The sequence below is a fragment of the Onychostoma macrolepis genome, chromosome 03 (assembly GCF_012432095.1).
Source record: "Onychostoma macrolepis isolate SWU-2019 chromosome 03, ASM1243209v1, whole genome shotgun sequence".
Classification (NCBI taxonomy): domain Eukaryota; kingdom Metazoa; phylum Chordata; class Actinopteri; order Cypriniformes; family Cyprinidae; genus Onychostoma; species Onychostoma macrolepis.
Window position 1 is genome coordinate 36,936,839 of NC_081157.1, and position 17,289 is coordinate 36,954,127.

The window sequence follows — 17,289 nt, forward strand, 5'->3', positions numbered from 1 at the left end:
ATTACAATAATGGTTCTCTATAGTCACATGATCCTTCAGAAATCATTCTAATATACTCATTTGCTGCTCAATAAATATTTCTTAGTATTATCAATGTTTAAAAAAGTTGTGCTGCTTAAGAATTATTTTTTGTAACAATGTTAATAGTCTTTACTGTTACTTTTGATCAATTTAACACATCCTTGCTGAAAGTACTAATATTTAAAAAAAAAAAAATCTTAATCCAAACATTTGAATAGTAGTGTATAAACTAAATTCAAATTTCTAGGATAAACGTACCCATTAAGCACACTTTTATTTTTGAGATCAGATTATAAAAAAAAATTATTTATTATCCTACATGATGTCTTAACCAATCGATATGTTTGTTACTATAAACCTCCTATAATTTCAAGTCAATCAGATCATTGCACGCTGAGATATGGGTCTCCATGTGTTCACAGTGTCTGGCGGCCATTTTGAAAGCTGTCTTAAAAACTTTCACCAAAAGAGGAGCCCCTTAAATGTGCGTTTTTTTAATTGTTAATCCTTTATTTTGGGTAAGTTTCACTACTTATTGTAAAATTAAGAGATTAATGTAATGTATTATAACCTGGAACTTGGATGGGAAATAATTACATTAGATCCAAAATATAGTTTTAGCAACATAGCGCAGATGCTACAGAACACAGTTAGCTGACTAGCTGTATAAGATTGTGTGCTACGCTAACATATTACTTCACAGGCATTACTGGCTTGTACTTTTACAGCCATAATATTATAAACTGACAGTTTATTGCTGGTCTGTCGTTTTACAGTGCTGTAATTTTTAAAGATTTCATATTTTAAGGTGAGCTTAAAGGGTGCACTACTATGAAAATCACACAGCTTCAGTGTGACATCAATAAGAAAAAGTATAATTTCATATATATCGTTAATATTAGTTGTTCATATTAAAATATGTATGAACTTAATACATAACCTAGACTATTTATTTAGCAAAATCTTGTCATTTTAATAAATATTACATTAAATTTATAAAAAAATTGTTGCTGCTCCAATTAAGCTCAGTGTGCTCTCTTTAAGCTCTTCTACTTTGAACGTCTATGTACATAAACAGACTTTAAATATTAACTGATGGTTGTCATTTTAAGTTAAGTTAATTGATTTTCTATGGATTCTGTCATCTCAAATCTGCAGACTGGTTCTGATCTTTGGGAACTAGCATCAACTTCTCCAGACTGTAAATCTGCGGAAAATCAGGGCAAAAATCGTGTAGTGTATTCCAGCCTTAAGAGACTATAGATAAGATGACATCCATTTAAAAACAGAGGTTTCATAATGAGGCTAGTTTCTGTGCTCATCCCCATGAATTAAATGTTTTATTGGTTTGTTTTATTTGATTTTTGAATGTGTTACTTAGCTGAACGTGGACTAGTATAGATGTTGCAATGTGCTTAGATGACACTTCATTATGAATATATAACTGATCGACTTGAATGCCTTGTTGCTTGATTTTAGTGTTCTGTTTTTTTTTTTTTTTTGTGATTGACTTTGTACCTTCAAAAAAAAAATAGATTTTTACAATTATTCTTTAAACATTTTCCTTAAAATAAACAAGAATTTTTAATAAAACACGATATGAGCTTATTGGGAACAGGGGTGTGCTTAAAGGGTGCAAAAATTTACCCATTAAGCACAGCCAGACTTTTTGAATTTAATTATGTATATCTTAATTAAAATGTTTTTGTCATTTAAAATAAAATTAAATATTTTTGTGTGAGAGATTAATATTTTATTTTAACATAACTTTTTGTACCCGAAACCAATATGTTGTGCACTAAAAATGTCTCAATGTAGATTTTGGTGAACTTAATAGGTACGTTTACCCTATATGCTGCATTTCGTCTATCTATCTATCTATCTATCTATCTATCTATCTATCTATCTATCTATCTATCTATCTATCTATCTATCTATCTATCTATCTAATCTATCGTAAATGGTACATAACCCTGGTCTACTGACATTCAAGTGAAAATATCAGTTAGAAATGTCAGAAAGAGAGAGGGCCGCTGTGTTTGAGTGAGTTACATTCTCCTCTCTGTCTGAGATATTTTACAGATCTTGTAATATTTTCTGAACGTCTTTTGAAATTGCAGCCATTTTGGAGAAGACAGTCTGAGCGGGATCTGAGATCTTAATTAGCCCCATGGTGGAGAGTTGTCGACTCAGAGGGGGAGTTTGATTTGTAGCTTCCCCTAAGGTGCGTGTATGTGGAAGCTCTCTAATGTGATTCCTGTTATATAACCAGACCAGAATCATACAGAGTGCACAGTAGAGATTTGAGCTTTTGGCATCTTTTTTCCCATCTGTGGGAATATGCTCCTCTACAAACGTGACCTTGTATGATGTCTTTTGACGTGCCCGTGTCACGATGAGTATTCGATTCAGTGACATAATTGGAAATTCCCAACACTTCAAAATAACAAAAAATGTCAGGAAAGAGAGCTTCGGAAGTAGGTCACTGTTATTACCCACGTCATGAAATATGTTGCGTCGGTTATTGTTTTATGTGCTCCCGTGTAAAGATGGCTGATGGAGAGAGGGAATTAAAATGACTTGCTTCTATTATGTGGAGGAGATTGCAGAGTAACTCTCTGAGGACCCAAACTCTCTGAGGGGCCGAGCTTGTGTCTTAGTTGCTTGATTGACGTTCGCTCTGACACACAAGATTGTGAGGTCATAAGAGACAGAAGTGAGTAATTGTGCACACACGTCATTTCCTGTCCTACCTGTACGGTCTCTCGCACACAGAGCATTGGCCTGTGAATAGGCACGTATGTACCTATGCGTTTGTGTATGCGTTTGTGTGTATGGATCAGAGAGAAATTGGCCGCTCCAGTTTCATGGTGTAAAAGTGGGGCGGTCTGTTCCTTGGAAGTTTCCCAGTATAATGTCCTAGGGGCCGAGATACTGAAAATATCTATCTATATAGATGCTTTGTCCTACATTAAAGTGAGGGTGAAAGAGAGAGAGAGGGCAGAACACCTGAGAGTGTGCAAACGACAGAGTGATAAGAGAGAAAAGCCAGTTTAGGGATGGAGGAAGGACTACTCGGATTTTCCAGTTGAAAACTCACAGGTCTTGACGGACAGTAAAGACCAGTTGGTTTTATCTATGCATATGACTATTGGGGTTGGTGAATAAAGATAAACTACAAGAGCTGATGGCTGACAGGTTTGTCCGAGCACGTAACAATCACTGTAAGACCTGGTAGGCTACACACTAGACAATTTTCAATTTTAAATCTGGTGGAGACCACAGACAAGGACAGTTTCAACCGACGTTTAACGTTATGATCCTCCGAATACACACACTACTGGTGAGACCACACCTGCCGATTGTAATATCGTTTTGGCCAAATGAGATTTCACAGAGACTCGCGAGATCAAATGTGACTTGCAAAGAAGCGAACAATATCGTATCCAAGCGCATGCTTGTCTGCTGCTTTAAATTCTCGAGCTCGTTATAGCAGGATTGATTCTGATTGGCTGTCAATGTTTTTTATCGTTCATCAGCTGAAAAAAAATCATTCTGAACCAACGATATTGTTTCTCTGTGCCTTTATCGTTATAGCTGTGGTGTGAACTCTGCTATTCTTTAATACTGAGAATGCTTTTTAGAACTATATCTTTATCGTTATGTATAGTTATCGTGCTTGGTGTGAACGGGGCTTTACAGGGAGAAAACCAAAAGAGAATAAAAGTGATCTTTTGTTGCATGGTTGTGGCGGCCAAGTTTCAGCTATAGAAGCATGCCCACTCTCATTGGCTATACGGGTATCACTTCAGAAGCAGCCCGATCAAGAGTCATAGGCCTAAATCAAACATGTTTTAGGCCGGTCTCCCAGCTTGACCAGCTAAAATGTTCTCAAATGTGCTCTGAAACCAGCCAACATCTGGGCGACCAGGAAACAAGCTTAAGCTGGTTTAAAATGTTTTTTATCAGAGCTCACACAGAGGCTTTTAGAAATATCTGTATTTTATTGGAAGATAATTGCTGTTTTAGAAAGCTTCAACACTGTAAAATAATAAAGTTCAGATTAAGAAAAAGAAAGAAAGAAAAAAGAGAAAGAAGCAACAACAAAAAATGGCATTAATAACAGCTCTCAGTAACGCATTTTTGTGATTGATGTGAATTTATTCATTCACCACTGAAAATGCAAAATATTTTGTTTTGTCAAATTCTTGTCATCTTGGCAGCTATAAGAGGTCAACATGAGGGTGAATAAATGATGACAGAATTTACATTTTTGGGTGAACTCTTTAACATGAAGTGAACTCTGCAGTCATTAAAATCCTGCAAGGTGAAGGTCTCAAACTCAAAGCAAACCTCAATAGACTTTGAGGTTAGATGCCATATTGATTTTAACACGGATGAAAACAAGGCTGTAAAGGATAGATTTGCATTCTTTACAGTGACACGCACTGCATAAAGGTCCTAGATCCTGTAACTTCCACAAAGTTTTGTTTACTAAAAGCTTTTTTTAAGAAAGATGTTTCATCATCTGAACAATCGGTATGTTGTTAAACTGAATGCACTGTAATTATATCCCTCACAGCCAGTGTTGGGGAAAGATACTTTTAAATGTAATGCATTACAATAATGCGTTACTCTATAAAAAAGTAACTAACTGCGTTACTTGGTTACTTTTTATGGAAAGTAATGCATTACGTTACTTTTGCGTTACTTTTTGTCACCTGGGCTGGGCTTGCTTATTTATTATTAATAACAAACAACCCAAAAGTTATATTTTTGGCAACTGTAAAGGCCCTTTCACACAAAGAATGAAATGAATTAGCCTCAGGCTGAATAAAATGCCTCTGCCTCTACACTTAACTCCCAATTTCTCTCAACACGGGGACAGGAAAGGTGTCAGTGAATAAATAGGAAAACAAAGTAACTCAAAGTAAACTTATTTGAAAAAGTAACTCAAGATATTTTCTTGTTAATTTAAAAGTAATGCGTTACTTTAGTAGTTACTTGACAAATGTAATCTGATTATGTAACTCACGTTACTTGTAATGCGTGACCCCCAACACTGCTCACAGCCACATTTTCATTCCTGTCAAAAATGAAATATGGTGCTAAAGTCTATAATGGTGAGAATCAACAAACACATTTTGTAAAAACGCATGTAAACATCACATTATGGCAAGAATTCCAAAGTAAATCAGCAACACATTAATCCAATAAATGTAACTGCATAATTTATTCATGCTACAATGCATCCTGGGAGCTCACAAATCCTTATCAAATCAGCAACATGTTAAATATGAAATTGTTTGTCCAGACAACTCTGTTAGACAAGTAGGGTGACACTTAGGGTAATATTGTTGATCTAACATGTGTTTTATTTAGATTTAAAGTATTTCACATTTTCATAGGATCTGTGGTTTAAAAGCCACACTGATAAAATGTGGAAAAAATTCACAACCCTGACTGGGTCACATTCAGTGATCAAAAGTGAAGGGCAAACAAACTCAAAATAACAGGACAAGGCAAGATCAGTATGTAAAAAAGACTTAACTTTACACAATGTGATGCAACATCAAACTTCAGAAACCTTGATACTGAGTAATCGCTCAACAGGCACCGTAACCTTGAAGCTCATTAAAATTTTGTAGAAATACGACAGTGGACAGAGTAAATGAGAGAAGGGACCCATGGGAGGATAACGAAAGAGAAAGAGATGGGGAGAGATACTGTTATCTTGTACTTGTTATCTCTCTCTGTTTCCTTCTTGCCCTACAGAGGGCATCAATCACTTCCTTTGTCTTGATTCATCTCTCCCCCTTTGCTGATGATTAATTGAGATATGCTCAGTTCATTGTGTGCTCTGACATCCTTCATGTCCTATCTAACTATGACCTTGAGGGAAAAATGCACTCAAAAATGGCAAATCTATTTACCTTCATGTCACTCCAAACCCATGCGGCATAATTTATGCAAAAATGATTAGTGTATTAATAAATTGGTATTAAATGAAAATCCACCCTATTTTGTAAATGCAAGTTATAAATGTTATTGTGAACAAATCATCCATGCGTAAATTTAAAGTTTTAATTTTATTTTGACCTTTTAATTTTTAGTCAAAATGCCACAACTGGATCTTCTTGTGAAATGACACTTTACTCTTCATTTAGTCCGCTTAAACCCCACCTCTTTCTTACAGTCCTCTGGGTAGATGCAGTGCCCACAGCTCGAAATCCAATTAACCACTGATGCATAGAACCAAGTTGCTGCTTTACATTTTTGTCTTTATGATAATCCGTTTCATTCAGATTCTGTATGTCACAATATGGATTAAAAGATCTGTTGCTACTTCCTTTTCATCACAACTTTAAAAGAAAAATTCACTCAAAAATGAAAAATTGCTTACCTCTATGTTGCTATGTTGTTACCATTGTAGTGTTCATAGGTACCAGGCGTTGTCAAGCAATGAAAAAGACAAAAATATATATTATTATAGTATTATGCCTCTTCCGGATATAATTGCAGGGTAGATGCAAGCTGCATGGAATGTGAAATTTATGAATGAATTAAGATTTAATTCTGGTCTGCACTGCAAACACACATATCATATACAGTATATAGCTTTAAAAGACTTGAAATAGCACAAGAGTTGTCTGAATTATATTTATCATTTTTAAAGCATTTTTGTCAGTTTTGGAGCTTTACAGCCCTTTTTCAGTAAAAGAGCAGGATGAGCAGTTTTTAAATCATCTCATTTTGAAGAAAGAAAGTCATACAGGTTTGAAGCAACATGAGGTTGAGTAAATGATAACAGAATTCTGATTTTTTTTTTTTTTTAAATTAACTCTGCCTTTAAAGTCCCTTTAGCTCTCTCTTTTGCTCCTAATTTTCTCTATTTTAACTCTCTCTCACATTTTCCCTGCCATCACGCACCTCTTCCCACATGTGAGTTCAGCTCCTTAGTGTTCTGTTTTTTAATCTATCCGTTCAATTCACATTTTTCTTCACCGCTGTGCCTGAGTTCCTCTTCCCTGGATCCAGAACCTGCCGAGACTAATCCCTCTCTATCACCATCCTGGCCTTCCTCTCTTTCTTTCTGTCTATCATTCAGCCTCTCACCCCTTCTCCTTTTACCCTCTATCTCAGCTCCCTCCCACTTCCCCTCATCTCCAATCCCCCTCATCTGTGATTAGTCAGCAGGAAAAAATATACTTTGTTCTTCAGCCAGTGTTTTTTTTTTTCCCCCTTTCATTTTGTCCTTATCCATATGCTTTTCAGTTTCTGCCAGCTGCTCTACCTCAGCTGAATGTTGCTGTTTGTTTTTCCTCTTTCTCTTTCCAGCCTCCTCTGTTAGTTACTCTCTGTACTGTCAATACTCTGTAAATCATGTTGTTTTTGTCTGTTTCATTGCTCTGTTGAACAAGGAGTTTCTGAGTGACCAGTAGCATGAATATGGTCAGTGTTTCTGCCTAAATTGCACACCATTTGTAGCTCTGTTTCATGGTTTTAGGGTGCCTGTAATGATAAAGGAGGTTTGTATGACAGCACAATTTCACAGAACTTGCCAAAGGGGCGTTAGTTTGATCTTAGGTTGTAAATAAGAGGGCTTTGTGCTTCATTTATTATATTTCTTTCATATTACCCTCTCTTCCCACTCCACTTCTCTCAGCCATTGTCATTTATTTTCTCTGACAGTCATATTATTTCTTTTACAGCCCTTTAATGTTCCCATCACATATTTTTTGTCAGTTTTCCACCCTTTTTCATCCCTCTGGTTTTATCCATATCTTCTCCATTACTTATCGCTGTTCCTCCTCTTTCTGTCCCTCATTCATTGTCAGATCTGGTCAGGCTGGTCATCATTTATCAAACATGGCCTGTTCCGTAGCTCTTCTTTTGTATTCTGTGTTTTATGCAGTTCACCATTCACTGTAAACACATCTTTACTTGCCCAAGTTAAGGCTGCTATGAGGAAGAGTTTTGACAATGTCAAATTATATACTTTATTATTAAGCAGTTGGTTCCAGTCCATTAATTTGGTCAAGGGGTGTTCTGATAGTCTATTTAATGCTGATATTTTGTCCAACAGCACAGCTTTTCACTGTTTGTATCAGTCTACTGGTCTGTGCTGTCAGTCTGTGGTGGGGATGTGATTGCTCTAATTAAAAAGGAGATGTTAACCTTTGCATCTATATCATTTTCGACATGTGCCACGTAAACCAATCGCATTGGCATAGTTCTCTAAAACGAATACCACACGTCGCAAAATTGTCCGTGAATTATCTTATTGACAGCTTTAACACTATTTCTTTAAAGCAGACTTAAGTTTATGCAAACATGTTTGAGATTAGCACCAAGATATTAGCACAATATATATGAATCGTTGTTATTGAATGAATCGATAGAGTAAATGAATCAACAATTCATAATGGACCCTTTTCACAAGACTGTGGTGATGAGTTTTAATGGTCATCAGCATTTATGTACATTTATAAGACTAAATTTTGTATTACATTTGCATCAAAAAAAAAAAAAAAACTGAATTAACACTAAAGTGAGGGTATTTCTAATACAGCATCTATGGGCATGACGGTAAATTTGATATCATTCTCTCTTCTGACTGCCGTTATCAGACTCTCTATTTTTTTCCTTTTTTTTTTTTGAAAGTCATGTAAATATTATCGTGAAGTTTTTCTTTTGCTATTTGAGCATATGAGAATGCAACATTTTTTAGAAAGTCTCAATTTAAGGCTGTATTTATTTGATCAAATACAGTAAAACAAGAAATATTATGAAATAAAACAATTTAAAATAACTATTTCTTTTTAAACATTTTACTAACTTCTACTCAAAAATCATGTTGCATCACCGCAACAGTAGGTGGCGATAAGTAATGTTTATTGAGAGTTATGTTCATTCTTTTACTCAATTTATTCATTAAAAAATGATTCATTTGAAAACCAAACAGGACTACTGTGTGTTGCTTGGAGACACGCAATGTTTGTTCTGATGTGGCTTAACATTATGTTGGAAATATTTTCGTTGGCGCAGCAAAAATGGACTAAGAAATTGCCAATGCTATGTCTAAATTTAAGGTACACAACATTAATTTAATAAAGTTTATTAAACTATCCACCTTATTTTTCCCGTAAGAGTGAATGCGGCCATTTGTAAATTTTATGGGTCTAGCTTCTAATGTTAGTGCCATTTGCTTCCAGCTATTTTTAGCTGTACAAAACAGCTCGTTTTGCGGCTTGATATCGCAAACTGGTGTGTCTTACCATATTATTTTAATGTATTATCTTAGTTATGAACACACTGGTTTGTAATGCAAACAGTTTTACCCTGTACTGCACCCTGTTATTCTTCTCGTTATTTCCCTACACCGGCTAATGAACCGGAAGTCTCGCACATTCACAAAAAACTTCCGCGTTGAAAAATAAGGTGGATACTAGTGTAAAAAAATGTCATGCAAGCTGTTGGTCTTAACATCGACTAAAAGATATACACTGCTTCAGAAACTGTTCCTCTGCCACTTTGCATTGCAAGTGCCTTTTCAGACTACATAAATAGCATAAAACTCATTCACGCTCAGCAAATTGAATCATGCTCATGCATAAGCACACATAAACCTCTGAGAAAATAAAAGGCAATCTGTGTTGTAATTGCAGTGCACACACACACGAGTTGACTTCTCTGTTCATAAACACATTTAAGCTATAAATGACTGATGATCAACAACCTCAGGGTCAGAATATTGCACTGAACTTGAAGGGAAGTCCTTAAGCCAGTACTAAGATACTCTTTCAGGAAGCCTAGCGGTCTCCCCCGACTCTCTGTGGGGCACTTCACAACAAATCCACAGGCTCACAGCTATTATGATTTGTGTGCTTTGCTGAAGATGCAAATTGGGTGTAATTGTATTTGGCACATTGTCAACTTTGGTAGCGCCACTCTCTGTATATTTTACACTGTGTTTTTTTAATTGAATGACTGAAATTCTTCATGCAGCTAAGATGTTCTAGGGCTATTTTCCTATTGTTTTGAATAGTTTGCTTCTGTGCTGAGGATATGGGCATGTGAAACAAAGGAATTATGTTGCAGTACCCTCAGGAACTGCTTCTGAATTAAGTGTCTGCAGAGACATTAACACCAGCTGCCCTCCAGTACAGAGTCAATAACCCTGGTGGCGGGCAAGCAATGATGTCTTGTTCAGTGCTTCAATTGCTTTGTATCTTGCCAAGGTAAAACACAGTGTTTCTAATGAAAACTCAGTTAAGGTTATGGCAGACATGGGCAATTGGGAATCTGTGTTACAATATATGGCATAAATGAGAAATAAACAAGAAACTGCTTGATAATTGCTGGTAATTTTATTAAAGTAGAAAGATGCTAAATAGACGAATTATCACTATTTTGCAAAATGTACTTTTGTGTCTGTGAAAGTTAACATGGGCAATTTAGATATTAATGAAATGTGTTAAATGCAATGATTTAGTATTTTTACATTTATATTCAGTCAATTTGATCACTAAAATAACATTTCACGATTTTATTCTGCTTTCTCAAGACATTACATTACAAGATAATTGCAATTATTTATTTATTTATTTTACTAAACTGTATGCAGATTCCTTGAAAATATATTATCTGGAAAATATATCATTTTCTTTATAAGTTTACAAAAAATTATTCTTATCTTTTTTTAAATTGCTTCATATATCACATCACATCAGGGATAATCATATGAGTGTTTTTGGCATCAACAAGTTTGAAAACCCCATTCTCTAGGGTTCTGTGTATGGAGTGAGATATTTGATTTTATGGGTAATAAGTGAACACTTTCGGATACGACAGCTGATTGGCACCAGAACAAGACACATTGTCATAAGATATCCTCCACATCTAAAGTGTGGGTGCAGCATCTGAGCCACACAGCAGCTGGGTGTGAGTGGCACTACAGAGAAGTATGTTGTTCCCTCTGCTAAACACAGTAATCCTATTTTGAAGAGGTCTATTTGAAGGAGAGACACTCAGTACCTTAGAGTGCTGGGCTGCAGTGGTTTTGTTACTGATCTGGGACATATGAGAAGATACAACACTGTGTTGAGTGCTGTTTGCGGCATGTGTGTGAACAGGGACAGTGGCAAGAGTCCCGTCTGTGCTGTAATACTAGAGGTGCACGAGTTTGTGTTTGTAGAGACAGAGCTGGTAGAAGCCAAACGTCTTCTTTCTACTGTAATGCAAGCAGTGCATGACTGTCTGTACATTGACAGTTCACTCTCGTCATAGTACGGCGTGTGTTTGTTTTGCATAAGGGCAAGTGGGACATGAGGGGTAGGTGGTAATCTGTGAATGAGAATTGGCTTATTGCCGAGGGGCCGTTCCCACGGAGACTGTTCTTGTGTTCATAACTAGCTAGACAGTGTGCAGTGGAATTGGAACATGATGTTGATGTCTTGACAATTTGATCTTTTCTTAAAGGAATAGTTCACCAAAAATGACTCCTTTTCATCTGAACACAAAATAAGATCATTTAATGAATATCCGGTTTGGTGAATTCAATATAATGATAGTTATTCACTTTCATGCTTTATAATGCTTTATAAGGCACCCAAGAGCATCAGCAAAAACTGATCATTTTCTAAATGCTCCTGTTTTGGTGAAAAACAATATTTAAGCCATATATGTTTATATATACAATGCCTTATGAAAGTATTTATACTCCTTTTTCCACATTTTGTTATGTTGCTGCCTTATGTTAAACTGCTTTAAATTACTTTTTTATTCCACATCAATCTACACTCTATAAACCATAATGGCAAAGCAAAAAACAGAATGGTCACAACTATGTAAATTTAATTTAAAAAAAAAATGAAATAAGTACATTGCACAAGTATTCATACCCATAACTTAGTACGAAGCACCTTTACAGCCTTAAGTCTTTTTGGGTATGATGTGACAAGCTTTGCTCATCAGCATTTGCCAATTCTCTTCACCTCTCAAGCTCTGTCAGGTTGGATAGGGGCAGGTGCACGTTTTCAGGTTCCTCCAGAAATGTTTAATTGGATTCAATCCCAGGTTGTGGCTGGGCCACTCAAGGACAGTCAAAGAGTTGTCTATAAGCCACTGTTGCTGTGTGCTTAGGGTCATTGTCCTGTTGGAAGGTGAACCTTCTGCCCAGTCTGAGGTTCTGAATGCTCTGGACTAGGTTTTCATTAGGGCTATCTCAATATTTTTGAGCATGAGGCTGCTACCAGCACACTTTACTTTTGGGATGGTACTCTGCAGGTGATGAGCAGTGTCTGGTTTCCTTCAAAGATGATGAATTGAGGTTCATCAGACCAGAGAATCTTGTTTCTCACAGTCCGAGGATCCTTTAGGTGCTTTTTTGCAAATGCCAAGTGGGTTTTCGTGTGTCTTCACTGAAGAGAGGATTGAGTTTGGCCACACCGCCATAAAGCCCAGATCGGTGGAGTGTTGCAGTGATGTTTGTCCTTCTGTAGGTTTCTCCTGTCTCCAAATATGATCATGGAGCTCAACTAGAATGACCATCAGGTTCTTGGTCATCACTCTAACCAAAGCTCTTCTCCATCAATTGCTCAGTTTGGCCAGGAGGCCAACTCTAGGAAGAGTCCTGGTTGTTTCAAACTTCTTCCATTAAGGGTAACGGAGACTACATGCGTCTTCAATGCAGCAGAATCTTTTTCTGAACTCTTCCTCAGATGTGTGGCTTGATGCAATCCCGTCTTTGAGCTCTACAGGCAGTTTTTTTTTTTTTTTTTTACCTCAGGGCTTTGTTTTTGCTCTGATACGCATTTTCAGCTGTTAGACTTTTTATTAAGACGTGGGTGCCTTTTCAAATCATACCCATTCAATTGAATTTGCCACAGGTTAACTTCACTCGAAGTGTAATAACATCTACAAGCAGTATGAGTGCTAAGGTAAGGGTATGAATACTTATACAATGGAATCATTTAAGTTTTTTATTTTCAATAAATTGCAAAGATGTTAAAAACCGTTTTTTTCTTTGCCTTTATGGTGTATGGAGTGTAGATTGATGTGGAAAAAAGTAATTTAAAGCAGTTTAACATAAGGCAGCAACATAACAAAATGTGAAAAAAATGAAGGGGTATGAATACTTTCGCAAGGCACTAATGTATATATATTGGTGTTACATGAGTGCAAGATTTAAAACAAAACAAATCTGGATATAATTGTAAAAAATAATACAATATTTAAGCCATTAAATCAGATTTTTTTTTTTTTAGCATTATTTTCTATTGTTTTGTTTTGTTTTGTTTTTTGCTGGTTTTAAATGTGTTACTTAAAGTATATGTTTTTAGCTGGACTGAACTGTAAAGGTGGCACACAGGAGGATGATGACGATGATGATGGGTTGATGATTTATTTGAGGGAGCACAAGTCCTTTAAGTGACTTCACACAGAATTATTTGTGTTTTTTTTTGTAAACATGCACTTTAGTGGACGTACCTAACCACTGCGACATGTTTCACTGAAGTCCGTTGCTATGAGCGCCATGTTTTTGAGACGCTGTGTCAAGTTACGAGAAGTTCATCTTGATTCATTTCCATTCCAGTCTCAAACGTAATGCTTGTGGCACGAGATGCTTGAAAACCAGCGAGACACGTCGCGACTGTCAAAGACATTGCTCTAGTGTGCATTTAAAAACGGCACAAATGCACGAACACGTCTTGCATGAATGGCCTGCTGCGACTTGGTGCGAGCTGCTGAGTGATGGAGTGATGTGGGATTGTTTGTTCTTTTATATTCTCTCGAACTCCTACTTCTGTTCTCTCAGTCTGCTCTCTCCTCCTCTCATCATCCACCTCTCGCTATTTCTCATGCTTACACTCCTCTTCTCTTTTCACAGTGTGTCTCTGGGGATGATGCCGTTGCCGCTGGTGCCACTCTCCCTGTCGCCATGACGATGCCGCTCAGCCCCCTCTCCAGCGACGAGGAGCAGCAAAGGATGCTGGGAAACAGTCAACACCTTTATCCAGGGGCGGAAGAGGAAGAAGAAGAGGAGGAGGAGGAGGAAGAGGAAATGGATGATGATGGCGTGGACGAGGAAGGCGAGGAGGAGAACGGAGAGCTGGAGTTGGATGACGAAGAGGACGTGGACAACGAAGATGACATTAGGCGAGGACCAGGGCGTTTGAGAGGAGGCAGGGAAGAGGGGCACAGGCAAAAAGGCACAATGGCTGGACGACTTCCAGGAGACAGACCACTACGACCCGGCAACCCGGGCCACACGGCCAACCCGTATTCGTCCAACCCTGGACCCACCCACCAAGCGCCGGCTAATCAGCAGCAGCAGCCGCAACAGCAGCGGAAGCTACGAGAGCGAAGCTCGAGCAACGCACCTGACGACACACACATAGCTATGATGGTCTTTCGGATTGGCATTCCTGATATCAAACAGACGGTTAGTCACACACACACACACACACACAAAAACCCACACCTGTTTTCCAATTACCCACTCATACGCTATGCAACATCCGTCTTTTGCTAACCATGCCTGGTTGAGCCCACAGCATACATATTAACCAGGCAGTCAGAGTGCCGCTGAACACCGTTCAAAGAATCAATTAGGCGAATACTGGGAGTGATACAAGTTTATGACAAGTATACCAATCTAAAAAAGGGAGCATGAATGAATTACAGACTTGGAAAAGCTGTTCTCAAGCGCTCAATGCCATCTCAAACTGTCTGGCGCGTGCGCTCTGCTATGGCAGGTCAGAACTTGCTCTCCTAGACACCTCTTGGTCAATACACATGATTTCTGCTCCACAAAAGACCTGCTATACTTACACTTACTTCTCTAATGGCGATTTTCCACTGCATGGTACGGCACGGTACGGTTCACTTTTGGGGGGTTTTCCAATGGGTACAGTACATGGCACCTGGTAATTTTTTTAGTACCACCTCGGCTGAGGTTCCAAGCGAGCCTTACCGTTACCAAAATGTGACGTGTAAACTCTGCTGATCACTGATTGGTTGGAGAGAATCATCACTGCCTGCGTCACTGAACTTGTGCCACGAGACACTACAGACCTGCTAGATTTAAATCAGTACAGCCAGCGAAGGATCGAACGCAACTGTTTTGAATGAGCGCAACTTTTTTAAACAACCAAAAAGTGGCTGTTTCGTTGTCTGTTGAGGAAGTACAGACTGTCCTCTCGTTGATAGCCGAGGAGCAGATCCAGCGAGAGCTTGATGGAGCAACGCGGAATGAAAAAGTTTTTCAGGAGTCACGGCAGTAGATGCGGCGCAACTATAATGACATGTGAATAATCCTGCCCACTCTAAAGCGGTACTAAACTGCAGTGGAAACTTAAACCAAGCTGAACTGAGCCGTGCCGAGTCGTACCACGCAGTGGAAAAGCGTCATAACAGTATCTTATACATATATAAAATGCGAATAGACTTTGAAATCCAAGAGCGCAGCAAGTTGCTAGCAGGTGGGCCACACACTCAACAAACACACATTTAATGCTGCGGCTGCCACCACGAAGCACAAGGTGTCATTAGCACTTTCAATAAGTTTCTTTACATGCACTTTAAAAGTTGGGTTTTAGTTGGTCTAAAGTAGAGACCTGCACTCCCGCGGGAGTACCGCGGGACCCAACGCAACAGGGTGCGGCGCGGGACAACTCTTGATGGGCGAGTGTGGGTGCGGGTGGGAAGAGACTCGTGTGTGTGCGGGATGCGGGAAAATAAAATGATTCGCGGGACTCCCTGAACTATCTAAACATAAACATATAAATTGTTATTTATCTGTTGCACAAAAGCAAATAGAACAACTAATATTAACATTAAAATGATTAACATGAGCTAGGCAGAGTTTCTATTTATAACACGTGTTTAAAGAATTGCGCAGTGTAGCCAATCACAGACTCAGCTGTTGATTTCTGGAACGCAGTGGCCAATCAGAGGTAGAGACCTGCGCGGGAAGGATTTTTCAGTCCCGCTCCCGCCCACTCCCACAAGATTCTGTCCCGTGCCCGCCCGCTCCCGCAGAAATATATCTTATCTGGTCCCACTCCCGCCCACGACATTCATGTTTTGTCCCGTTCCCGCCCACAAAAGCCCACATAAAAGTAATCTATATAGATTTTTTTTTGCAGTACATCGAAGAAATTTACATGAAATGGTTCTGTAACATCTCCTCAGCTCCACAACATCCCAGCATAAACACTCCCGATAAATAATTTATTATTTAGACTAAGCATCAACATTCACAAACCACTGTTAATTTTAACAGAAAAGCAAGCACGGCACGGGCTGCTGCGTGCATGGTTTGGCATGGCAGAAAACGACCAGCGCTTTCTTTATTATCACTAAAAGCTGACATCTCAGTTCATTGCAATCTCATAAAGCTCTGGTATAACACAATGAACATATGCACAATTAATCTTTCACAATGTCTACACTTCGTGTACAACACAAATTTCAGCACTGCTATGAGTGGATTCTAACTTCATCACCCCTGATTGGCCATTGCGTTCCAGAAATCAACAGCTGAGTCTGTGATTGGCTACACTGCGCAACCCTTTAAACACGTGTTATAAATAGAAACTCTGCCTAGCTTGCACGTTAATCATTTTAATGTTAATATTAGTTGTTCTTTTTGCTTTTGTGCAACAGATAAATAACAATTTATATGTTTATGTTTAGATAGTTTCTATTTTGCAGGAGTCCCGCAAATCATTTTATTCTCCCGCATCCCGCCCACACCCGCACTCGCCCATCAAGAGTTGTCCTGCGCTGCACTTGCGTTGGGTCCCGCAGGTCCCGCAGGTCCCGCGGTACTCCCGCGGGGATGCAGGTCTCTAATCAGAGGTGATGAAGTTAGAATCCACTCACAGCAGTGCTGAAATTTGCGTGCTCGCCTCACGAATCCTCTCATTTTAACATAAGAAAGGGAAGACATTGTGAAAGATTAATTGTGCATATGTTCATTGTGTTATAACAGAGCTTTATGAGATCGCAATGAACTGAGATGTTAGCTTTTAGTGATGATAAAGGAAGCGCTGGTCGTTTTCTGCCATGCCAAACCATGCACACAGCAGCCCGTGCCGTGCTTGCTTTTCTTTTCAAATTAACATCGGTTTGTGAATGTTGATGCTTAGCCTAAATAACAAATAATTTATCGGGAGGGTTTATGCTGGGATGTTGCGGAGCTGAGGAGATGTTACAGAACCATTTCATGTAAATTTCTTCGATGTACTGCAAAAAAAAAAT

At 38.3% G+C, this 17,289-nt stretch overlaps 1 protein-coding gene across 1 annotated transcript in view; it reads left to right on the forward strand.

Moving 5' to 3' along the window:
• Positions 1-485: 485 nt before the first annotated feature.
• Positions 486-17,289, forward strand: part of shank1 (SH3 and multiple ankyrin repeat domains 1) — a 79,435-nt gene continuing 62,631 nt past the window's right edge. The window contains exons 1-2 of the mRNA XM_058770453.1: positions 486-539; positions 13,913-14,467. Coding sequence (XP_058626436.1) covers positions 504-539; positions 13,913-14,467 — 591 coding nt within the window. The 5' untranslated portion in view covers positions 486-503. The remainder of the gene's footprint in view (positions 540-13,912; positions 14,468-17,289) is intronic.